General features: G+C 38.7%; 1 protein-coding gene and 1 pseudogene across 1 annotated transcript; one reads left to right on the top strand and one right to left on the bottom strand.

Annotated features, from left to right (window-relative positions):
- TMEM30B (transmembrane protein 30B) lies at positions 1–3,207 on the top strand. Its single transcript, XM_016162437.2, has one exon. It carries the CDS (start codon positions 286–288, stop codon positions 1,345–1,347), a length of 1,062 nt encoding a protein of 353 aa, XP_016017923.1. The 5' UTR covers positions 1–285; the 3' UTR covers positions 1,348–3,207.
- A 19,437-nt stretch (positions 3,208–22,644) lies between these two features.
- Positions 22,645–22,763, bottom strand: LOC118601483 (annotated as a pseudogene).
- Between the last annotated feature and the right edge of the window lie 3,680 nt (positions 22,764–26,443).

The following is a 26,443-nucleotide window of genomic DNA, read 5'->3' as shown; positions in this document are numbered from 1 at the left end:
CACCTCCGGAGGCGGGGCGCGGGTCCAGATAAACAACGGGGGCGGAGTCGGTCCGGATCACCTGGGCCGAGGCGGAACTGTGGGTTCTGTGCGCGGCACGAAGAACCTGGGACTCATACTCACCTGTACTGGGGACGGAGGCAGGGCCAGGCCCAAAACTCACCTGAGCCCACGGAAACCAGGCTCGGGAATAGTTCCCGGGCTCGCCCAGCGCGGAGTGGGAGGCACCCTCGGCTGGAACCATCTGAGCACCCTCCACCCGTCTGTGAGTCTGTCCCGGCCGCCATGACCTGGAGCGCCACGGCCCGGGGCGCCCACCAGCCCGACAACACTGCGTTCACGCAGCAGCGCCTCCCGGCCTGGCAGCCGCTGCTGTCGGCCAGCATCACGTTGCCCCTCTTCTTCTGCGCGGGCTTGGCCTTCATCGGCCTGGGCCTGGGCCTCTACTACTCCTCCAACGGCATCAAGGAGCTCGAGTACGACTACACGGGCAACCCCGGCACCGGCAACTGCTCGCTGTGCGCCGCTGCCGACCAAGACCACGCGCCGCCGCCCAGCTGCTCGTGCGCCTGGTACTTCTCGCTGCCCGAGCTCTTCCAGGGCCCCGTGTACCTCTACTACGAGCTCACCAACTTTTACCAGAACGACCGACGCTACAGCGTGTCCCGCGACGACGAGCAGCTCAGTGGGCTACCCAGCGCGCTGCGCCACCCGGCCAACGAGTGCGCCCCCTACCAGTTCAGCGCGGCCGGGCTGCCCATCGCGCCCTGCGGCGCCATCGCCAACAGCCTCTTCAACGACACATTCTCGCTGTGGCACCAGCTCCGGGCCGACGGGCCCTACGTCAGGGTGCCTCTCGACCGCACTGGCATCGCCTGGTGGACCGACTACCATGTCAAGTTCCACAACCCGCCACTGGTGAACGGCAGTCTGGCACTAGCCTTCTACGGCACCGCGCGCCCGCCCAACTGGCCCCGGCCGGTCTACGAACTCAGCCCCGACCCCAACAACACCGGCTTCATCAACCAGGACTTCGTGGTGTGGATGCGCACGGCAGCACTGCCCACGTTCCGCAAGCTGTACGCGCGCATCCGCCAGGGCAACTACTCTGCCGGGCTGCCGCGCGGCGCCTACAAGGTCAACATCACCTACAACTACCCGGTGCGCGCCTTCGGCGGCCACAAGCGCATCATCTTCAGCAGCATCTCGTGGATGGGCGGCAAGAACCCCTTCTTGGGTATCGCCTATTTGGTCGTCGGCTCCCTCTGCATCCTCACCGGCTTTGTCATGCTGGTCGTCTACATTCGCTACCAGGACCAGAGCGACGAGGACGAGGATGAGGAGTGATTCCTGCTTCAAAGCATCCTTCCTCCTTGCCAAAACTCTCTTGCTTCTTTGGTTCTCCTCCTCGCCGCTCACTCAGTTACAGCCTCGCCTTTCCCGTCTGTTGTGGATAAGGGACCAGAGATAGGAATTATATGTACCACGTTGGGGGCTACCAGACTCTTGCTGGGGTGCTTGGACAGTCTTGCAAATTCTCCAGTCTTCTTCACGATTTACCTAGTTGACATGTTAGGTTCTTGAAGTCCGTAGGAAGGGACAATAGAGACTCCTATTTAACGCCTATCTGGTGAAGAGACAGACCTTAAATAACTCATTCAAGATCAGGCAGCTACTGATTGGCTCCGGACTCACTCTAGAGCTTTTACTTCTACAAGATAATGGTTTTCTTTGGTGGCAGGGGAGTTGCGGGGTAGAGAGTGAAGCCCACAAATAACCTGCAGGGGTGTGGAAAGGTGGGGGAGAAAGTGCTTGTTTAATGTGTAGATAGATAGGTTAGAATCCAGAGAATCTAACACAGTAAGGCTGGGGCGAGACCCTTGAAAATGCGTTTTAGTCATCTCGTCTAGAAGTTCTTCCTGTATTCCCTCAAATTTAGGAGTCAATGTCCTGAACCAGGGAACAAGTAGCATAGTGGGTGTTTTCCTGTTTCCTCATGTGTCTGAGGTTGGGCCTGAAGCAATACGCTTAGTCCAGTTTTTCAGGTAGTCATTTGTTCCCAGAGTCAGCGACAATCAAAGTTGCCGTTTTGGTCTAGCACTCAGCCTTGAACATGGAGGGAATGTTTTAACTTTAGAATTAGAGAGCTGAAAGGGATCTTAGAGGGAAACTGATTTCTCTAAGTCATACCTGTGTCTCCTGGCTCCTGACCCAATTCTCTTTGTCATCTAAATTATTTTTTATGCTTTGAAAAAGCTACATTCATACCTTTCCCTTAGGTCTAAGAAAAAACTTTTTAACCTATGTTCTCAAATGAGCACGTTTGCTTCTAGTGATTATGTTTAAATGAATGCTAAGGAAATATAGTCGTATACGTAAACTAGAATCAAGGATCATTTGAACATTTGAGATGTTAAACTGACTACTCTAAAATCATTCTAATATATACAAAGTTATTCTAAGAAGCAATAGAATCTAAAAAAAAAAAATCGCTAAGGAACTTTAAGGAAAAAAAAAAAACCTTGGTGGTATCATCTTACCCAAATAGATATAAGGCATTTATTCCGTCAGAATTCTCCAGTACCTGCTTTATTACAGCTGCTTTCCAGCTACTACTGTTTTTGCTCAGGACTGTAAGGCAGGGCAAGACCTTGAAGTATTTGTTTAGTAGTCAAAGAATTGTATTAAGTAAGTTACATTTATTTTACTCTAGTTCTTTGAAAATTAATAATCAATGGACAGCATACATGTTCATGACATCTGATCAGATTTTCTAGAATGCTTTGATTCAAGAGATTCTGTTCCACTATTTACATAAACTAAAAAATATTTACGCATTCCAGTGTGTTAGTTTCCCAACTCCTAGAGTTGACACGATTTTATTGTTGGATTGTATATTATGATTTTAGGCTATGAAAATGATCATTATATGTCTATAAAGTAATGTTTATTTATGATGAATGTTTTATTAGGCAACTCACTAGCCTAGCCTTCATGTTGCATATGAGAATTTACTACATTTTTTTTTTTTACTATATAGTTGAGAGCAACCATGTATTTTGCTATCATTTGTACAATATTTGGTCTAGTACTATAAAATTTGAAGTGAGACTACAAAATTTAAGGTATTCTGATTAAATCAATGAGTTAGATTCCACGCCCTATTCTTTGGGTTTTTGAAAGAGAATAAAGGTTATGTTTGTTTTAGCTTGGTATCGTGTTAGCTTAATTCTTTTGAACTATGATCTTAAAGGTATAAACATTACCAACCTCTTTGCTCATTTGTTATTAGGGAATTTATATTGCAGCAAGAAATCAACTTTTGGAATAAGGCTCAAAGTGAACTCAATCACCACTAACTTCCTAAAACAATTTGAATTTACCAACACATATTAATTAGGCGATCTTCAACTATTGTTTGAATATGGTAAAATATAATCAATTTTTAAAGTATTAAAAATTATTAAGGAATATGATTGTAACAGTAGTCTCCATTTCTGCATTTTACTCAAATACTAAAATGCAATTACGTGCTGGGTATTTTGGACTACAAAACCTGAGCAACTATAAAAACAAAAAATGGGAAACATTTTCCTGTGACGATCTCTGTAATGAAGCATTTTGTTTGATATCTCAATATTCTAGTTAAGCTTGAATTCTCTTGTTGTCCAGTAAATGCTTTTCAGTTTAAGTTGTGTCGTCTGGGATGAGAGAGAAAAAGTCAAACCTCAACAATTGGACTGGCAGTGTGCTTTGATCTACCTTGATCAAATAAACCACAAAGAGAAATTAATATAGCTGGCGGGAACTCCCCAAACGATATAGCAAGTAAGGCTTTCCAGGTATTTCCAGAAACAAATTGACTAAACAACTTACTGATTATGCAAGTGTTAAAAATCAGAGACAGAATATAGTCTCGGATTTCATCCAGTAATAAATATCACGTCACGATATGCAACCACAGTCCTTTCTGCCTCACTTTTAAGTCGATTGCTCTCTTTCTGTCATTGGTAATCTAAACAATCCAGTAAGCTTACCAAGAGAGTTATTGGTAGAACTGCAATGTAACCAATTCCTTATACGCTCTTGGATAGAAGTTATCAGTTACTATAACAGTAAATTCCATCTTCCTTTATTTTTATTGGGCATTTCTTGACATCCCATATATTTTTTTCTATACTTAAAACATAGATGACTGAGTTTAGTGACAAATTAAAAAAAAAAATTTTTTAACTTAAATATTTTTTCCCCAGGAGAATTTCTCTTAATTTTCCTCCAACAAGAACAGAGTAGTTTTTTAAATGTCATTAAGAAGGCTTTAGTGAATCTGACATTAAGATCCTAAGGAGATCTTACATGAGAGCAGCACTTTGTGTAAAGTATTTGCAAAAAATAAAAAGCCACTAAAGGCATTGATTCTATATATAGCCATCCCCCACAATTGCCCTGATAAGACTAACAACGTGTATTCAGAGAAATATACTTCCCCACTGTTTTGCCACCTGGTGTTATGAGTCCCACCATTAGGCATACTTGTGTAAATTAGGTCACCACAGCAATACAGTATGGGGGTTTAGAACAAGCTGCCCCAAGATTGCCTTTGTGGTATGCAAATTGTTTCAAGCTAAAGGCAGCTTTAACCTTGGGCTCAAGAGAAACTTCTGCCCCTCCCTTAACTACCTAGAAGAACTTGAATTAGGGTCTTTGCCCATTAGAGATTATCAGAGATAACCTCTTTTGACCTATCTTTAGAGTAGGACAAACATGTTCACTAAGCATCTGTTCTTCTTATCATCCTGCAATGACCCTTTGAAGCCCCCAAGGTACCTTACCTTATTCCTAGCTCAGGATGTTTTATAGACTCATTTTCCCTTTCTATCTCTGAACCTCATGCATGTGGGGTCTCTGACTCTTGTGTATGCGGGGTTCCCATACATATGTATGTGTTTAATTTGGTTATTTTCTCTTGCTAATCCGCCTCATATCTATTTGATTATTAGACTAGCCAAAAGAATCTTGACAGTAGGAGAAGTCTGTTCCCCTCCCACATCAGCATTTCTTTATTTCTGTATGTAACTGAGCAGGTCACCATGGGACACAGAAAAATTCTGAGGCTATGAAACCCAACATAGACCGTTTGAGAGTGTGGAAAGATAGAAATAACAAAGCCCTGGCCTGGGGCTTTGTTATTTCTCATCTGGAAGTTGGAGGATCCTCCTGAGTGGGAAAGGGAAAGATGAGGTTTAAAGTATGAGGCATTTTTCTGGACAGCAAGGTATCCAGAAGGCAAGGGCTGGGCAGTGAAGGGAGCTCATCCCAGAGGCCAGAGCTCACCAGCAGACTCACTGATGACGAGGCCTTTGAGAAATGCAGAAAGCGGATGGTGGCTCACCTCCTTCTGAACCCCTCAGCTTGTCTTTTTGACCAATTTGAGTGTGATTTATCTTTTTCCTTAGAAGCAAAAAGTATTACTGTCAAGAACCTTCACTAATAGCCTTGCCCTCCACATTGAGCATTAAACTTCCCATTAAAGTGGCTGAAACCTTACATTACTGATGAAAACTGTAAATGATATGTCATTAATAATGATACTTTGTTCTTCTAAAAGGTCTTTGTTCTGAAAGTCCAAGGTGCTAACACTATGTGGTCTCATTTATCTTATCCATCAAAATGCTTGAGCTTTTAGAAAGTTATCAAGACTAAGTAGAAATATATTTTTCTCAGTTTGGGTCAGAACTCTCAAAAAATAAGTAGTGTTCTAAAACAAAAGCATAAGTTATGGGTGTGGCAGTGCTAGTCATTTAAATGGACCACTTACCACTTGAGTATTTTCAACAGAAGACTTGATTAATTGTTATGATTTTAATAAGTTAAAGACATTTCCCAGTTTTGTTAAAAAATCCAAAATGAGAGAGGAAACAGTTCCTATTCATAGGAAGTGATAGAATATAAGATACTTTTTACTCTTTTCCTGCCAGGCTTTAGGGGTTAGAAGTTATCCGTTATACCAGTATAATTTATAAATAACTGAATTATGGTATTTCTCCAGTATTACTTCAAGGAGAAAATTAGCTCATATATTTACTTCCCCAAATCTCTAAAAACGTGATTGAACATTGCATATATAAATGGCATAATCTCTATCTCCATCCTAACTTCTCTCCAAACTTACATCTCCAACTACCTCTGTGGCACACCTAAACATCCTACGAGTAGCATAAGCTCCAAGTGGTCAGCACGAAACTCACTGACTTCTCCTCCAAATCCATTCTTCCAAGAATAGTTTCAGATGCTGTGACTCCTCTATCCTTCTCAATCAACTAGGCCCCAAACCTGAACTACCTCCTTGACTCCTCCCTTTGTTTCTTTCCACCTCCAAATTGGATATAATTCTAAACCCTAAATGCACTTTCCGTCAGTCCTCTCTTTGTCACTCCCCTGACCTGGGGCTTTGTTATTTCTCATCTGGAAGTTGGAAGAGCCTCCTAAGTGGGCTCCAGTTCATTCTCCTCATCTCAGAGAGAATAAGCTACCAAGACAGATCTCAGTGTGTTTGTTATACTCTACTTGAAATCTCTCATGTCCATGTATAGCCTACAGGAAGATGTCTAAATTTCTTAGCAGGGTCTACAAGGCTTTCATGGTTGGCTTCATTCTAAATCTTCATTCCCTTTTCCTCCAAATCCCCACCAAATTCCAGCCACGTTGAATGATTTGAAGAGGCCCGAACCCAACATCCCCTCACGTCTTTGCCCATGCTATCTTGCTCATCCACCTACCCACCCAAATCTCCCCATGCATCCTCAAGACTATGCTGAGTGTTTGTGTCCTCTGACCTCTGCGAAGTCCTCCTGCCTCCTCCTCTTCCTGTCCTTAGCCTGAGCTTTCCTTTGTGCTTATCCCATTCCTCTCTCAGAGCATGCCTATGCTGCCTACAAATTGCTTATTGTTTACCTATTTCCACATCCAGACTTTAGTTCTTTGGAGGCTGAGAAACTTTTTTTTTTCATTCATCTTTATGCCAGTGTCAGGTTGAGTGACCAGCGTATGGTGAGTCCTCAAACATTTGCTGAATGGTTATTACTGTCACTGAACCTATTATTTCTTACAATATAGTCGAATGAATGCGAAATAATCGAGGAAACAAATGAGATGTGAAGAGGACAGCCTACATTTTTTGAAAATCTTAGAGTACAGGGGATGCACATTTGTTCTTAATAGCATGATAATGCTAAGCTGAGAGTTCCAATATGGAGACTTAAATGTGCAATCAGGTTTTCCTCCATAAACTAATTCGCAGAAATAAATACCAGATGGGCTGCATTAGCGCATTGATAGTGGGGACAGTTACTTTATACCCAAAGGTAACCAATGTCTTTCCTATGAAACTGCAGTGAGTTAATGGAATGTTTACATTTTTGTGGTGCTTCTTGATAGAGGAGAATTTTTTACTTACTGTAGAATTCTATAATGAAATGTAAATGAACATTGCTTTCCTCTGCCAGATAATTATGCCAGAATCCATTTAAACAAAAATAGCATTTGTAAAGAAACATCCAGAAAGAAAAGCAAAAATAAATGGAATACTGGATGTCCCATTTACCAACTTGTGTTTGGTTTATAACATTTGGCACATCTTGATATCTATATAATAGTAGTTTTAAAACTATAAATAATATTTTACAGAGGTCATACCATAGTTATTTAAGTTTAGGGGTTTATTTCCCTGAGCACTAAGTAGCTATGAATGAATTATGTTTAGTCTGATCTGCCACAGAAGAGCCATAAACCTCCAAGTCATAGCAAACCGTGTAATATTACTTCAATACGTCAGGAAAATTATACATGTAAAAGAATAATGTATGATGAGGGAAAGGTATTTTTATTTTTTTAAAGTAATATATGTTACTGGGCAGGGGCTATAAAATTTTGTTTTGTTAAACTTTCCTCTGATTCTGGAAAACAAGCATCAGCTTTGCAGTCAGCCCTAAGCCAGCAAAGCAGGCCATGGGACCAGAGAAAGGGCCTCAGAAGGAGAGTTTAGCCTTAATTTATGAAGTTTCTCCTCTTGAGATCTTTGCACCTCAAAAAGATGAAAATGAAGGAAAGCTGCAAGAACGCAAGGTGGTTTGGGACACTTCTTTCTCTTCACTACCAGCATTCTCTGCCGGTGACTCCTGCACAAGTATTTTAATAGATGCTCAGAAGTGAGGGTAGGGACAGTTTTTAGCATTAAGGTACAATTCACTTTTAAAATTAAATCTAATCAAAATGCTTAAATGAAATTGTTAAGCACTCACCACATACCAGACAACGTGCTAAGCAATTTCTCTTGCTTTTCTCATTTAATTTTTCCAACCTTAATATCATCCCCATTTTGCAAATGCAGGAACAGAGGTTTGGAAAAATAAAGAAACTGATCCAAGGTGACATAATTGGTGAGAGCTGAGGTCAGTTTGACTGCAAAAGCTCTCTGCTATTCAAAGTCAGTTGTGAGGTCTTCCTGGCAATGTTCTAAGCACCTTACCTGTATTACCACACAACAGTCATCTTCACAACAGTCCTATTGTTATCTGCTGTTATTACTTCTATTATCATCTGCATGTCATAGTTGAAGCTGAGGCTCAGAGAGGTTAAGTAACTAGCCTCAGGCAGCATAGATGGTATCTGAGAGCCACAGTTCAAACCCACCTGACAGACTGAGGGGCCACTCTAAAGCACTCAACTTCTCATTCTCTATCGATATTAAAGTTAATCTTATGAAGGAACAAGAATAGACAAGACACCCCTGAAAAAGAAGAATGGGTTGGAGAAGTGAGCAGCAGGAGGGGGAATCCTTCTTGACTCACCACAAATGAAGATCTACTTACAAAGCTTCCATAGTTTAGACAGGGTGATTTTAGAGCAGCAGTAGACATCTAGACTAATGTGACAGAATAGACAGGGAATTGTACTGTGAAGAAAAGCCAAGAAGTGATTCCAATTTAGGAGCATGGTTATCTCTGAGAAAGGGGGAGGCAAATGGAAGAAAGGGAAGGGTAAATGGCATCAAAGGTACTAGTGACATCCTATTGCTTAAACTGGGAGGTGGATACACTGGTGTCCATTTTACTATTATTCCCGAAATTGTACATATAATATAGTATTGGAAAAAATAACAACAGCCTGGACAGTTTACCCCTTTCTAATGACAAGCTGTCTCAGGGGTTCTAAGGCTAGACTTCGATGACACCTTTAGAGTCTATTCCTTTCTGTGGTGTTTCTAGTGCTTCTACAGACTCAAGCAATGCACAAGGTTAGAATATATCATTCTCAAACCTCTATCACCTTGTTAAGAACCTTGGAAAATTTTTAATTTAACATTTTCTTTAAACCGAATAATAGAAATGACATTAGATGGATTGTTACCCAAAGCACTCCATTTTAATGGAAAGTTCAAAGGAACAGAGACGCACTCCTGCTGGTCAGTCCCCTGGGAATTCTGACATTTCTAGTTTGTCCAACTATTGTATGAAGTTGTCCAACTACTGTATGAAGGAAACAAAGCTCTGGGCAGCAGTAGGATGGAGAGGCAGTTTTTGGATTAGAGGATGCCGGGATAGGACCAAAGCCTCCACATCTCTTTGTTGTCTTGCATCAGAGCAAGAAACAGGAGGAAAGGCAATCTAGTGCAGAAATTTGGGACGCAGATAAGTCACATTTTAACCACATTCGCTCGAACTTTTTGCAAAGGTGAACTCGAGCAGTCAAGCGGTGGGGCTTAGTCCCAGACCCTCACATTTTTCCTGTGTTGCACATCCCAGGGTTGGGAGAAGACGTTCCACAGAACTAGAAAGAGGAGGCGTCAACTCTGCCACCTGGCCCCATTAAGCCAACTCGTCGTGGCCTTGCTGGCCTTGCCAAGGACTGTGACCGGAGCCTGACACCGGGGACACTCAACGTGGAGTGTGCTTTCTCGGGTTAATGTGGGTTCAACCTGAAAAAGGAATGTGCTTCTAAAGATGTGCAGTACTGCACTCTGCTGGACGGAGACAGAATCACCAGGATTTAACTACCTAGGGACTGAAGGCAAGTGGGGAGGAAAAACAACCGCTTTTATGAGATTGTGTATAAAAGATCATGTGAAACACTAGTTTCGAAAATTAAAGTTCCTGAGAGCAAATAAAATATGAATGCTTATAAATTGCATAATAATTCTGTGTTTTAATACATTCCAATTAATCTATCAAAAACAAAATGGCATGCTTATCTTTAATTTTTATTCAAATATAAAATGTTTCTTCAAATATAATTCTAGTGGTTAATGCCAATATAAGTTTTTTCCGCTAAAAAATTATCCTGTGTTTATTTTACAATTATGTCATAAAAAAAAGATTCTTGACACTAATTTGGAAAAGTATATGTCATCTACTCTGTTTTAAGCTTAGGCACAAAAAAAGAAAAAGAAAAAGACAGCCAGTAATCTCCTTTTTACCAAATAACTTTGCCAAATAGGCACAAATGAGCCATTTTATATTAGAAATTGTGGGACTTTTTAAAATGAAAGGCTGATAAATATTGTCAGGTACCTCTTCTATGAATATGAAATTACCTCATGGGTTTGATAGACTGACAGATAAGGCCTATCAAAAGCCACTCCCTTCAAGAAAGAAGCTTCTAGAGTTTCTCTCAAAGCAAAATAAACTTGCTCACTTAGGATCCTATGAATTGCTTACACTGACACAGAAATTCAAGTGTGGATGATTTTAAACTTTGCTTACTTCTCTGAGGTTGGTATTGAACCTAAGGAATAGAAATTTTTGTAAGCTATTTTATATACGTGAATCTTGTACCATGATTTTGGGGTGACGCACTGCATCGTGTACCATAACATCGGCATTGAATATTCTGTCTTACGTGGGTTTTAAAAGAGTTGGACTCGGAATGTGAAAAACTTTTAGGAGACCCATAGACAATTTATTTTACATATATTTTCCTTTTTTATGCCTGCACAGATAGGATACATTATATACATATAAATAAGTATAAACGAATTCTTTTAATAAAAGTAAAATACAAAAATTTAAATGTAAGGAATTATTAGGTCCTATTTTAACTGGCAGCATATTTTTTTTAGTGGTGCATAAATTAATAGTACACATTATGATTGATGGCATTTTAAATTCAATGAATTATATAGTATAACAGGGCAGTGGAAAGAATGCTTCTGAATTCAAAACCAGATGACATAAGATGGCATTAACTGAAAAGGCATATTTACTCAATTTCCACAGTCTGCACCATCAATCAATTTTGAGAAGAAAATGGAATTTTAAAAATTCTCTCAGTCCTCCCATGTACCCAAATAATAGAAGAATAAAACAATGTGCCAGATGCCAGCATAGATCAGCCTCCCAGCCTTCGGCATCTCACTATAATTATTGGATACAAGCCAACCAACCTTCTGGATCACAGAGAGGATAGGTGAGGGGCTCAGAGATCAAAGCCAACACGTAGCTCATCTGAAGCTCATGTAATATACCTCACTGGAAGGAGGCACAGGGGGATAGAGTGTCAGAAGAGTGAGAATATTGAAGTGTCTTTCTTAGTCCCTGAGGTCTTCTTTGGACCAGGAAGCTTTGCTGGATAGACATATATCACGGCTCTGCATATTACATCTCTCTGTGCTCCCTCAATATGAGTTGTATGTGAGTGTGTGAAGTTGATGACCAAATATAAATCAGAGTTATTTCTGTTGACAGGAAATAAAGTTAGACCATCAGCCATACTCAGAGCCAATATCTGCTTTCATGTTTTTCAAAGTTATAAGGAAAAGATGTCTCCCATTATTATGACCGTCTCGTCAGAGCTAAGATGGAGCCAATTCCATTCCACCTCAGTTCTTTTCTCAGCCAAGAATGGAAACCATACTGTGATAAAACATTGCCAAGGGAGAGGCCCAGATAAAAACCTCCCAGTCGATTTAGACTCAGCTTGGTTGAAGACTCCCTTCAACCCCACCCTCTAACACCCTGCTGAAGGAATCAGTTTTTCCTTCAAAAATTATGTTTCTTGTTCCTCACCACCCAGCTCCACCTCTTAACCTTTCTTTCTAGGCTCCATTTCAGCAAAGTTCATAGAATTGAAAAAAAAAAATTTTTTTTTTAATGTATACAGACTCTTATGCCAATTTTGAGGTCTTTACTATCAAAAAATGTACACAAATATGGGAAATAGCAGGTTTATAGATGACTCAGATATATACAGCCGATTCTAGTTACACATTCTTATGAGACAATACCTTTTCTGGCCCTTTGAAAGCTACACATCCATCTGCCTTCGCTCTGGATCCAGGAAGCTTGTTTTAGCGCTGAGTCAAGCTACTGGTTCATGAGGCTAGGGAACAATTCTCTGGCTAGTGTCTCCCTGCAATGAACTCCCTTTTCTGCACCCTCAAAAGTTCCTTGAGTTTGGAAACTTTCTCTCCTGCTTGCTTTATGCAACCCCAGTGTCTGTTTGGCACTGCACACTTTCTGGAACTATAATTTTTCTGAAAGCCGTAGTAGTCTTAAAGACTCTTCTCCCATCCCAGAGCACCCCCTTTTTCAAGTTCTTGGGGCTCTTGTCTTTGGAGCTCTCTCTCCACACTCTTTTCCTAGCCTGGTCTCATCCTAGGCAAACATTAGCAGCAGAACACTGATGTAGCAGCTACCTTTCAGTTTTGTGTTGTCATGCCCCGACTAAAACCATTCTAAATTGGCTGATGATTTGGGTCGGGAAGCATTAAAGTTGCTTTGAGTGGCAGAGTGGTAACACAGAAAAGCACTGAGTTGGGAGGTGGAGCTCCTGGGTATGGTCAATTTTCTGTTACTACCTGAGCAAGTGACTTGGGTAAGTTATTGAATGTTTCATGCCTCCTCCTCTGTAAAATGAGGCTATCAGACTAAGCTTTTGGATTCCTTTCCAGGGACAGAATTCTGTGACTTTGGATTTAGATGGAAACTTTTATGGCAAACTGGACATAGGACTAATTATTTGTTTTGATGTCGAAGGATCGATCATTTCCCTGAAATGTCTTCTGTTGTTTATTTCTATTTTCAAGAGATGCTACATTTATTTTGCTGACGTGTGGAGAAAGTCCAGAGTCAAACACATTAAAATAAATTTTTATCCCCGAGGGACTTTTCAGAGCCTTTAAAATGCAAATATGCTATGAATCTCCAGGAAAGAGATTAAGTGTTACAAAACTATGCAAACATATTCGAACAACTATTTCTTTTTGTTCAAACACCATTTACCATCGTATAGACATAAGGTTCTACATAAGGCATCTTGAAGAATGGTGCCCCAAGGATGGTTACTTGAAGAGAAATGAAATTGTCAAAATTGCAAGCATCAATAACATTATTAGAATACTGAATACTATAATACTGAAACATTTTAATACTGAAACATTTTAAAAGGTTATTTTGAGGTTTATTTTGGACATGGTTCCTGCCAATGTCAACTTCTAATTTTTTTTTTTTTAATGAGATGCTTATTTAGTTCCAATAGGTAGGGTAGAAGGCTCACTTGATGTCTGTAGTGATCTTAACCCTCTTCTTACTTCAGTCTCAGCCCAGCATCCACTTTTCCATTCTGCATTCTCATCCTCACTAAAACAGACTCTTCTAAAATGCAAACTGAGCCTGTACCCTGGAATGGCTTAAATCTAAGGAATCCAAGCCTCTATGTTTCACTGCCAAGTACTGTTCCCGAAAGTTCACTGATCTTTGAAATCAGCTAGCTCTTAAACCCGTTGAAGGAGGTCAAAAGAGTTAAAAGATTCCAGATGGGACCAGAGGAGCCTCTCCAATTTCTTCCGCCTCTGTTGCTCATTCAGGGTGTGACCTGTACAGGTCACTAAATCTCTATGTGCTTTCAACTCCCCATTTATAAAATTTGGCTGATACATATTGATTTCTAGGATGTTTAGAGATACTTGAAGTCACTACAAAGAGCAAATTTCCTACCTGATTTTTGTGTTATTACCAGGGGAGGCCACAGGCACAACAGTCAGAAAGCAGCAAAGAACGAGAAATTGCAGAAATTGAGCATATCAGGCTTTCTTAGCTCTGGAGACCCTGCTGCCCAATTAAATCTGCACAGTCACATCGGACAACATCTAGTTTATAAAGGCAAATATTTAATTAGTGGGACTCTAGGACTGGCAGTGCAACTTCTAACACATGTAACAAGATACCCTCAGCTTGAGAAGCAAACCCTGTAAACTTAAACTACTGCAAAATTATAAAGTTTAACATAAAAATGGAAAATCTTTAAATAGCTGTTTTGTGCAATGTTCTTAACAGACAAAACTGCAACACAGTGGAACCGTGTAACTGCTAGCAGCAGGCACTCCAGGAAGATAAAATAAACTGGCTTTATGGACCCAAGGAATTGATTTTTAATGAGATTCTGCTTGGCTGTAACGGCTTCCTGAGAGAGTGATCCAGTTTCCATGGTCTCTGGTATACAGTTATAAGGTGCAGAGAAAAGACTTGGCTAAACAAACGCGCAAGCATTTGCCATTTTAGTGTACGCGATTAAATAAAATAAGGATGCTAAGACACACTCCAGAAAGTACATGTGCACGTGTATGTATGTATGCTCATGTATGTGCTACTATACCTCCAGACACTTTTCCTGAGACATTACTTGCATGTATATTCTGAATTTTACGGGACTAAAGCCCTTGAAGTTATATGGATATATTTTTCCACCAGAGCATAAGGACCCCTAAATTATTAAATAGTCTTGACTGATTCTTTCACACTCTATAATCTAGGTTTTCTGCTGATATTTATGTTTACATGTAGAGCAGTGGATAGGGACCACGATAGGTATAGGTATAGAAAGAGATATGCCGTAGATAACAGGCACTATAGAATGGAGAAAGTAGTGTAGCACACTGGTTAAGAGCTTCAGTTTTGAATCTTGCCTTTACTACTTTCTAGCTGTGTGTGCTTTGGTGTGTTAACTAACTTCTCTGAGCTCCAACTTTATCTTCAATAAATGTGGATAAAAGTACCTATTTCACAGGGGCATACTAAAGATTAAGTAATGCAGAGACATAACAATTTAGATGAATCTTAGCAATATAAAGTGAAAAAAGTAAATCCCAAAAGATTACATATAACACATTTTTTTCATAAAGTTAAAGTTAAGTAACATTTAAATCTATATGTGTAAGAATTTACATAACATTAATAAAATTGTACGTAAAAAAAAGCAATTATGAACACAGGGTTCGAGATGATGGTTAATTTGAATGTGGGGAAGCTGGAAGAATGGGAGATAGGATTATAAAACTAGATAATAAGTTATGGTCAAGGTGCTAGTTTGTGTTTGGATGTTGGGCTTGCAAGTACATATAATGAATAACTAGCTAACTAAATAAAACTATCCATACATAGACTAATGATGAGAATATGATGAATTAAGGAACATGATTAATCCAAATCCATGTACTGGAGACTCAAAGAAAAAGAGAAGGTCACAAGAGATAATGATATGTAATAAAGTGATTAGCACAGTGCTTGGTACATAGTAAGCACTTAAGAAAATTTTAGGTAGCTGGCTAGATATTTCTACATATATCCACATACATTCTTATCCTTAATGAGTTTAACTTCTCCAGCATCATCGGTTTCCCTTTATTTTCCTTATTTCCTCTTTCATTTATTTTTCCCCCAGTGGCATACTCTGTATTTCCAAAATTCTCAGCTTTTTAATTTTTAATTATATGCAATTATATAATGTATATAATTATAAGCATATATAACTGTATATAATTTATAATTATATTCATATATATAAATGTATAATTTATATGCAATACCAGGTACAGGTCTTTGGTGTTCAGTTTGATGTATTTTGTCAGTTGTTTTTACAAACACAACCACTATTCAAAACAAGATATAGAATATTTCCATCACCCCAAAAAAGGTCCTTTGTGACACTTTCCAGTCAATTACCTCCTGTCGCCGGCAACCTCTTATTGACTTCTGACTTCTATCATTGTAGATTAGTTTTGCCGTTTCATGGACTTCATATAAATGGATTATATAGTATATACTCTTTGATAATCAGCTTCTTTTGATCAATCTAATATTTTTTGAGAGTCTCCATATTGTTGCGTATGTAGCAGCAGTCCATTTTTTTTTTTTCATTGCTGGGTAGCACTGTGTTGTATGAATATACTACCACGCGATTATTTTTTCTCCTGTTGATGGACATTTGGGTTGTTTCCAATTTGGAGCTATTATAAGTAATGCTGCTATGAACATTCTTGTATGATTATTCTCATAGACATATCTTTTGATTTCTCTTGGGTAATACTTTGGAGTGGAATTGCTGAGTTGTAGGGTAGATGCCTGCTGATCTTTTTGAGAAACTGCCAGTTTTCCAAAGTGGTTGAATCATTCCAAATTCTTAAGTTTCTAACATCCAACTCCATTGAAAACTGATTAAGTAACCACACTGACAATGACCATTTGTGTCAGGTCCATGTCTTTTACCAACTCCAAAAGAATTCCCAGGCCAGAAAAATAAATATTTTAGAAAAGATATGAATGTAAATGGCAACAGATGAATTTAGACTTGTCTGATGGTGGAATGTACAAAATCAGAACAGCAAGAAAGCATTTCAGATTCAGGCCATAAAATGAATCATTTTTAAAAATACCGCATGGATAAAGTGTGAGACTAAATCATAGGTTCCCAAGCTGGATGGATGCCTCCTTTCTGCTCTTGGCATCAAGAGACAAACCCAATAACCTTTCTGGGGAATGGATGGGTGACCGATGGAAGGGACACTAATTGCCTTCCATTGGCTGGTTGATTTGGCTGTAAAGAGAAAGACCTGCCCTAGCCCCAAAGAGCTTACATCTGTTTCTCATACAGCTCAGCCACCCATGCTGCTTCAACCATCCCCTACTGCTAACCAGGCTACCAATTTATTGATTTTCTCTGCCCTTTTAAAAAGATGAAAGTTCCTAAAAGCTTTTTGCATGCAAGTATGCGTGTTTGTGTGCATGCACATGTGTGTGTTGCTGACAGCAATGGTTTAGGTTAACAAACTAAGCAGCAGCTAGGGAAGCCATCCGGTTTGGGGGTTTGTTTCATTTTGTTTTTGTTGTTGTTTTGAACCAATTACTCTAGGATTCCTTACCCCCTGTGGTGGAGCTGGCAGACACATAACAGAATGTGATGACAACAACTTAAAGATAATTAGTTGACAATGACTTGAGACCTCATTAACCCCTTTAACACCTCATAGTTAATGGTTAAAATAAAATGCTTGGAAAGCCTTGAAAGAACATCTTGTCTTACTACCAGCAGCTGTTTAGATATAGCTAGAATATTGAATATTTCTTTGATATGCCTTCCATTAACAGTGATCATCCAAAAGCATCAACAATGATTAACCAAAAAGGTTATCATTATTCTGTGTATATCAATGGATAGAGAATTTGTATTTTTACCTGGAAACCTATTATTTTGCTTCTTTCTGAAACACACTCCCTCTCTCAGTCTCTTTAACTAAGTGATGTTCAAAGTTTTTTTTTTTTTTTTAAGTTAGCCTCTTTGTTCCCATAAATAACATGGATTGATAGTTAACTGTGATTTTTACTGGAATCACTCCAATTAGGAGGTTAATGACTCGAGAATTCCACCATGAGAATTCAAAGGTGTGTATATGTTTAGATAAATCTTGAATATTTCACAAATCTGCTAGCCTCAGGCTCCAATAAACATACAATAGTTCTCATTTTTCTTGATGGGTCTTCAATAAGTGTTTAATTGATAGATGAATTGATGCTGGGATTTTATAACCTTTTAGAATTTATCGTTTCACCCTATCTTTAAAACAGACACCATTTAAACCACTAAAGCAAAACCCAGTGGTTCTGTCTTTTGTTCCTAAATATATCTTGGGAAAGAAGTTTCAGTGCTTCTAGGACAATCCAATTATACTACATATTAAATTGCAGACATCAGACAAAATCCTAATGTTTGAGAAGGTTTAAAATAAGATTTATTTTGATTATAAAATGTTAATAGCCTATAAAGCTATAATCTTCATATCAGTTGTACTACTTAGACATGTAAGCAGTTGTACTATGTAGACATTCCAACTATTTATTTGATGTGAAAGTTTCAAATTAATGAGGCAAATACAACTAAGTTTGTCCACTTTCAGGACAACAGTCCTTAACCTTTTTTGGATCACAGACTCATTTGGTAATACGGTAATACTATGAATCTTCCAACCCAAAAAAGGGCTCTAGTCACACACCAAATTTCATGGATTTTCAGGGATTGACGGATTCTAGATTAATATTCTAGATTTTGACCTTCCAATATAACCATGTTGGTGATAATTATTTAATAGTAAATAATGAAGGAAGGAGAAATGGACCAAATGTGAATAGATCGTATTCAAACAGGAATTACAATTTGAGAAAACAATCTTAGAAATCCAAAAGGGGGGGGGGGAAGTGCCTTGTTATAAAATAAGGGTCAAGTGTGCCATGGACGTTTATTGAAAAAATTGATTGATGAGAAGTTATAAGCAAGTGTTTCTTTGTTTTCTTTTTCCTAAAATCAAAGCAAAAATTAGAATTTATTATTTAAAAAAACTTGTGCTATTGATTTCTAGTTTACTTTTGTATGGTCTGAGAACATACTTTGCTAATTTCAATTTTGTTAAATTTGTTTAAGGTTGGGTTTATGGTCCAGAATATAGTCAATCTTGGAGAATATTCTTATTGTACTTGACTATTTTGCCAATGTTAATGGAGTGTTTTATAAAAGCTAATTAGGTCAAGTTAGTCTTCAGTGTTGTTTGGGTCCTCTACATCTTTACTAATTTTCTATCTACTTGTTATATTAAGTACTGAAAGAGAAGTATCAAGTCTTCCACTATAATTGTAAATCTGTTGATTTCTTCTTTCAGTTTTATGAGTTTTGTTCTATGAATTTTTAAAAATAATTAAAATTTTTTTCAGTTACAGTAGGCATACAATATTATATTAGTTTTAGGTATATAATATGGTGATTAGACATTTATATGTCTTATGAAATGATCACCCTGATAAATCTAGTACACATCTGAAACCATAGTTATTCAATATTATTGATTACATTCCTTATGCTAAACTTTATATCCCCATGACTATTTTGTAACTATTAATTTGTACTTCTTATTTCCTCCCCCTTATTCACCCCACAATCCCCCTCCCATTTGGCAGCCTTCAAAATGTTCTCTGTTTGTACGAATTTGTTTCTGTTTTGATTATTTAGGTCTTTAGATTCCACATGTAAGTGAAATCATATGGTATTTGTCTTTCTCTGTCTGACTTAGTCCATTCAGCACAACACCCTCTAAGTTCATCCACATTGTTGCAGATGGCAAGATTTCATTCTTTTTTATGGCTGAGAAATATTCTATTGTATATAGGTACCACCTCTTCTTTATCCCTTCATCTATTGATAAACACCCAGGTGGTCTCCATATCTTGGCAGTTGTAAATAATGCTGCAATGAACATAATGATTAATATGTCCCATCGAAACAGTGCTTTGGGTTTGCTCGGATAAATAACCAGAAGCTGGGTTACTGGGCCCTACTTTGTCTCTTGTTATAGCTTTTGTTTTAAAATCCATTTTGTCTGGTGTAAGTATTGATTCCCTAGTTTTCTGTTTGTCTGTTTTCATTTTCATAAAATATTTTTCTCTCCCTTTACTTTGTGTGTGTTTTTTTTTATCTGAAGTGTTTTGTAGGCAGTATATGTAGGGGTCTTGTTTTCTTATTCATTTAGTCACCATGTCATCTGATTGGAGCTTTTAATCCACTTATATTTAAAGTAATTATTGATAGATATGTAGTTATTGCTATTTTATTATTCATATTTTTAATCTTTTTTCTTTTTATTCTTAAAGAAGTCCTTCTAACATTTCTTGTAATATCGATTTGGTGTGGATAAAGTCTAGCTTTTTCTCATCTGGGAAGCTCTTTATTTGTCCTTTGATTCTAAATGATAGCTTTGCTGGGTACAGTAATCTTGATTGTAGGTCCTTGCTTTTCATTACTTTGGATATTTCGTGTCGATCCTTTCTGACTTGCAAAGTTTCTGTTGTGAAATCAGCTGACAGTCTTATGGGAGCTTCTGGATAGGTAACTGCTTTTCTTTTGCTGCTTTTACGATTCTCTCTGTCTTTAACCTTTGGCATTTAAATTATGCCAGCATCTTGTTTGAACTTCCTGGGCTTGAATGTCTATTTCCTTTCCAGATTAGGGAAACTTTCTGTTATTATTTCTTCAAATAGGTTTTTAATTCCGTGATCTCTCTCTTCTCCTTCAGATACCCCTATGATACAAATATTGGTATGCTTGATGTCTCAGAGGATCCTTCAACTAGCCTATATTTTTGGAATTTTTTCTTGTCGCTGTTCTGATTGGGTGTTTTCTCTACCTTACGTTCTAAAAAGCTGATTCAGTCCTCTGCTTCATCTAATCTATTGTTGATTTTTCCTAAGGTATTCTTCATTTCAGTTATTGTATTATTTCTGACTGCTTTTTTTAATGTTTTATATCTGTTTTTTAAAGTTCTCACTGAGTTCATCTATTCTTCCCCTAAGTTCATTGAGCATCCTTATAACCAGTGTTTTGAACTCCGCATCTGGTATATTGCTTGTCTCCATTTTGTTTAGTTCTTTTTCTGGAGCTTTGTTCTGTTCTTTCATGTGAGACATGTTTCTTTTTGCCCCCATTTTGGCTGTCTCCCTGTGTTTACTTCTATGTATTAGGTAGGGCTACTATGTCTCCTGATCTTAGTAGAGTGGCCTTATATAGTAGATGTCCTCTGGGGCCCCATAGTGCAGTCTTCCTTAGTCTCTTGAGCCGGGTGCTCCAAGTGCATCCCTTGTATGGCTTTTGCGCGCCCTCCTGATGCAGTTGAGCCTTGGTTGCTGCTTGCACATCAGTGCTGGGAACTGACCCTTGGGCTGATTGGTTGTGAGGACTGGTCAGTGAGGGGCTGACCCTGTGGAGCAGGGCTCTGGTGCCTGCCCAGCCTATCCTTTGGGTGTGTTGTCCTTGGATGCAGCCCTGGGTGGTGCTATGCCTGGGTCTGAAGCCAGCCACGAGTAGCGCCAGCTCCAGGGCCTCCAGGGAGGGGCCCTGCCACAGGCCAAGTTTAGTCACAGCCTGTGCCTTCCCAGTGCCACCTGGCAAGAGTCACCAAGGAATCCACAGATGTCTTCCACCCACGCTAAGCTTGGAGGTTTCTCAAGAGGCCAAACTATGAACAGAGGTTGCCTGACAGTAGTGCTGAGCTTGAGGCTGTTCAGCAGGAAGTATGGGGTGCTCCAAGTCCAGATGCTGTTTGTTTGGATTTTGTGAACATTTGAGATTTTAGAGAAGTCTGTAGCATGAATCAAGACAGGAGGTTTGTATGGAAGAACCACTGGAAATGGCTTGGGTGGGCCCAAAAGTTGGGCAGGGTGGGGTCTCAAAAAATCACCAGGGCAGGGCCACCAGTGTTAGCCATGTTGATGGAGACTCAGATATGGTGCCTGTCTGTGTGTGCAGGCTGAGTGAAGGGAGGGCTCAACAAAGAAATAATGGATTCTGCCAGCACTTCTGTCTGGGAGAAAGCTGCCTCTCCAGCTATCACCCCAAAGCCAGATAATTAAGTTCCTCCCCTCTGTCACTGGCACTTTCTAAGCTGCTGCCCCAGTGCTGGAGCTCAGAGCAAGCAAGTCCATCAGAGAGTAAGTCTGTGTTCAGGACTCTTAAGAGAAATGTCTACAACTTGTGCCACCCTCCATCTCACTCAACCACAATCTCCATTGGTTTTCACAGCCAGAAGTGGAGGAGACTTCTCCATCCTGGAGTACCTGGTGTGAGGCCGAGATCCCTCATTCCTCCAGAGGCACATCCACAGCTGAGACATCCCTCCCAATTCTCAAGAGCCACACATGGGTGTGGGACCAGCCTGTCCCATGTCTCCATCCCTCCTATCAGTCTCAAGGTGACTTCTTCTGTATGACCAGTTGTAGGACTTCTGTTCACCTAGACTTCAGGTGACACCCAATAATGGCTGTTCTGTAATTTAATTGTAATTTTGATGTGGTTGTGAGAGGAGGCAAACATAGTATTTCCCTGTTTCACTGGGCAAGTACTTCTTACAACATAATCTATATGACTCCAACAAAATTAGCAGAGATGCTTATTTAAAATGCATATTCCTAGGTTATACATTTAGCCAATTTAATCTGCAACTCCTTTATTTGGAGTTGGGACCCTGCATTTTAGTATAACCAAGCTCCAGGTGATTTTTTCTTTTGTGTGTCCTCAGTGCATAGGTTTTTTTAAATATAATTTTTTACTTTTTAACTGCAGTTCACATGCAATATTATATTAGTTTCAGGTATATAATATAGTAATTAGACATTTATATAATTTATGAAGTGCTCATCCTGATAAATCTAGTACCCATCTGACACCACACATGAGTCCGTATTATATCATTGACTATATTTCCTACACTATACTTTACATCCCCCTGACTATTTCGTAACTACCAATTTGCATTTCTTTCTTTCTTTTTTCTTTTAATGCCTACAGCACCTGGTATTCCTAGGTGGTCTCCTATCTAAGTACTAACCAGGCCTGACTCTGCTTAGCTTCCAAGATCAGACAAAATTGGGCATGTTCAGGGTGGCATGGCCATAGACTCAATTCATTTTTCTTAATCTCTTTCCCTGCTTCATTTATCCTCTCAACTCCCCTCACATCTGACATCCATCAGAATATCCTCTATATCTACGAATTTGTTTCTATTTTGTTTTTTTTTTTTTGGATAAATACCCATAGGTGGAATTACTAGGCCCTTCTTGGTCTCTTATTATAGCCTTTGTTTTAAAGTCTATTTGTTCTGGTATAAGTATTGCTATTCCAATGTTTTTTGTTTGTTTCCATTTTCGTGAAAAATCTTTTTCCATTCCTTAATTTTTAGTCTGTGTGTGTTTTTGATCTGAAAACTTTTATATACAGCATATGTAAAGGTCTTCTTTTCTTATCCATTCAACCATCTTATATCTTTTGTTTAGAGCATTTAATCCACTTACATTTAAAATAATGATTGATAAATATGTAGTTATTGCCATTTTATTATTCATTTTCTTCTTCTTCTTCTTCTTCTTCTTCTTCTTCTTCTTCTTCTTCTTCTTCTTCTTCTTCTTCTTCTAGAAGTCCCTTTAACATTTTCCATAATACTGGTTTGATGGTAAACTTCTTTAGCTTTTTCTCATCTGGGATCCAGGTAATTTTTACACACAGTTAAGTTTGAGAGTGTCTCGTACACTCTGATTAACTCTTATTCTTATGTTTTTTGCAAAGCACTTTATATTAGTATCATCAGTCAGTCAACGTGAATGAATATCTTTCATAAACATCCAGGAAATGCTTTTGATAACTCCAATTTGGATAGTGGATGTCATCAGGGAGAGAGCCCCTGGAAGGCAGCTGCAAACAATTGTCACTCTGCTGCACTTACCATCAGAGTCAGGCCACTTTAGATTGGCCCATCACACTGTTCCATTTTTTGGTACTTAGTCATTTGTTACAATAAAAATTAAGTTACAAGGAAGGAACACTGTGACAGGATAATGGACTCCTGCTCAGAAGAAACCAGCCTGCCTCCAATTCATCATGGCATTTATAGTGCATTAGAAGACATGGCAGTGACAACATCATTCCTTTGGGGCAGGAAGATAAAACCAGATTGAGTGGGGAAGAGGGAATTTACTTCATGAACTTGGCAAGAGTGAAATAAAAATAGAATCCAGCGGTGGTTAAAATCGCCATGTTCGGCAAAGAACAAGGAAAAAGCTCACAATTTCTGAGACCAACATTCCAATATGTTAAAAAATTAGCTTATTTCACCTTGCATCACATGAGTAGTTTGAGGGTTAAAATAAAATGATTGCCTGAGGAATAACAGAGAGGCATGGAGAAAATGGGCAAAGTTAAGGCAATTTAAAATGATTAAAGCCCACAAAATATTTTGCAAATATAAAATCCTGGAGAGAAGCTTAACAATAATATTTGTCCAATGGACTGGGCCAAAGATATCTATATTCTCTAGGTATTTTAATTGGAGGCCTGAAGTATCATTATAAAATCATAAGAAATCCATGTCTGTGTTCTCATAAAAGTAAAAATGGTTGTTTGATGTTAGAAAGTAGTATTTTCAAATGTAGGAGCTAAAGGAATGTGGTGCTGGGTAGGCATGTCTGCCAATTTAGACTTGGGAACTTAATAACTTTATAGTATTTTTACTATTATACCCTACACTATATTAAGCCTGGGAAAATACGAGCAGGCACCAGGCAACTTAGTATAACGGGAACAATGTCTTAATTCTGAAATTTTTAAGGTAACATTTTTCTAAACTATACTTTTTATTAAAGTAACATTATTTCAAAGATCTCAGATATTTATTTATTTATTTATTTATTTATTTATTTATTTATTTATTTATTTATTTATTTATTTATTTATTTATTTATTTTGAGAGGGGGTCCGTTTTCTCCTTAATAAAATCTTTAATTCACTTAAGAATCGATTTGAACAAAAGCCTGTGTGGTCTCATTTTCTTTCCCTGTCAATCTGTGTTATTTCCAGGGTGAAAGGTAATTTTGACCATAAACATGGTTTCCATCACACATTTCTAATTTTAACCTATTTGTCTCTGTTTGATTTACATTGGGTCTAGAGCAAATTAACTATTGTGAGCTTTTATTGAAAATTAATTAGGTGGCTAAAGTGCCCATGGCAGACTCTGCCAGTACATGTTTCTCACTGGGTCGCCAGCCTTCTCCAGTTAAAACACCTAGCAACTTAAAAAAATCTATAAAATGAATGATATAATTAGTTCCAGAGTGGAACTCAATCTCTTTGAAATCAGATGCTTTCTTCTAGTGCTGAAGGGCCATGCTATAGCAAGCATTTTATGGTATCAGGGGATTTTCCTGGAGGTAAAGAGTAGCTCATTCTAGCTGAATCACCTCACATGACTTGCAAAAGGTGTCCTTGTGATACTCAATATAGCTGCATCTATGATCTGATTCCTAAGTCAAAGCAAGGAGAAATAGGAAAGCTTGGTTTATAATACTGTAAAGATAAAAAAACAAATAAGCTACCCAGTTTGGAAAATAGTGTGTGTGTGTGTGTGTGTGTGTGTGTGTGTGTGTGAGCAAGAGACAGAGACAAAGAGACAGAGAGAGACAGAGACAGAGAGACAGAGACAGAGAAAGAGGACTTATACTTAGGAAAAGCCAGGATGTAAATGTGATTTATTGTAAATAGTTCCACCACATTAAAATGAGTTTTTATTTTCTATGTATGCTGCTTCAAAGAAGAGCTCTGTGGGCTCATAAAAATGCAGAGAACAAATAGGGGCCTCTAAGTCCAATTTATATGCCATGCCCACTGTGCACTGAGACACATATAATCTGTAAAATGTCAGCTTCAAAGTTCCACCGAGATCGGTGTTAACCCTGACCTCTGGCCTCGCTGCCTCTGGCTGGGCCTGCGTGCTTTCTTTACCAGCTGTTTTAGATAAATGTGTTCCATTTTTAAGAGATTGTCTCAGCGTTTTTTACATGAATAGTGGTTAATATTATTAACTCTCACTGGAGGAACCACCTTTTCTAAGAGGGCTTTACAGAGGAACCAATCATTTCATGCCCCATGCAGAGAGTCGTGGATTAATAAATATGTCACTGTACTAAAAATATTTAAACAACACTGGGAAAAAAGAGCAAGGCACATATAACAAAAGGAAAGCATATTAGTAGTGTTTCCTGTCAAAATACACAGAGGAAGCACTTTATTTGGACCATTTTCTCCATAAAGAGACATGGCGGGCCAAGATAAACACAGCGAAGGAATCTGGTTTATCCCACTTTGGAGATTGGAGACCATCAGCTCAACCAAAGTTATGAGACCAAAACCAGGTTTTCTCTCTTGAGGCAGCTAAGGAAAGCCATCAACAGAGGCAAAGCAGATAGGCTTAGTGGATCAATACTGCACAGTTAAGCAGTACAAAAAATTTCTTACAGGTTTAGTGGAACAATTCCTTAATTAGGATCAATAAACAGAAAATTTAGAGCAACATATATAAAATTTTAGTGCAGAGGATTTACCCAACCAAGACTATAAACAGAGGTTCCAGTCAGAGTCTAGGGACATTTCTCCATTTCAACAGAACAAAATAAATCCTGAATCACTGTTTACTGAGTGCTTCCTGGATGCAATGTAGTTCTTGATGTGGAGTAAGTTTAAGACATAGAAAAAGTATAATTTCTACTCACCTAAAGCATTAACCTTCCAGGATCAAAAAGCCAGTCAA

This window comes from Rousettus aegyptiacus, unplaced genomic scaffold (genome assembly GCF_014176215.1).
Source record: "Rousettus aegyptiacus isolate mRouAeg1 unplaced genomic scaffold, mRouAeg1.p scaffold_m13_p_3, whole genome shotgun sequence".
In the NCBI taxonomy this organism is placed as follows: Eukaryota; Metazoa; Chordata; class Mammalia; order Chiroptera; family Pteropodidae; genus Rousettus; species Rousettus aegyptiacus.
The sequence above is the reverse complement of the archived record's forward strand: the minus strand, read 5'-3'. Positions and strand labels throughout refer to the sequence as shown.

Excerpts from the sequence above, each read along its gene's own strand:
- TMEM30B (XM_016162437.2), top strand. The coding sequence starts at position 286 with ATGACCTGGAGCGCCACGGCCCGGGGCGCCCACCAGCCCGACAACACT.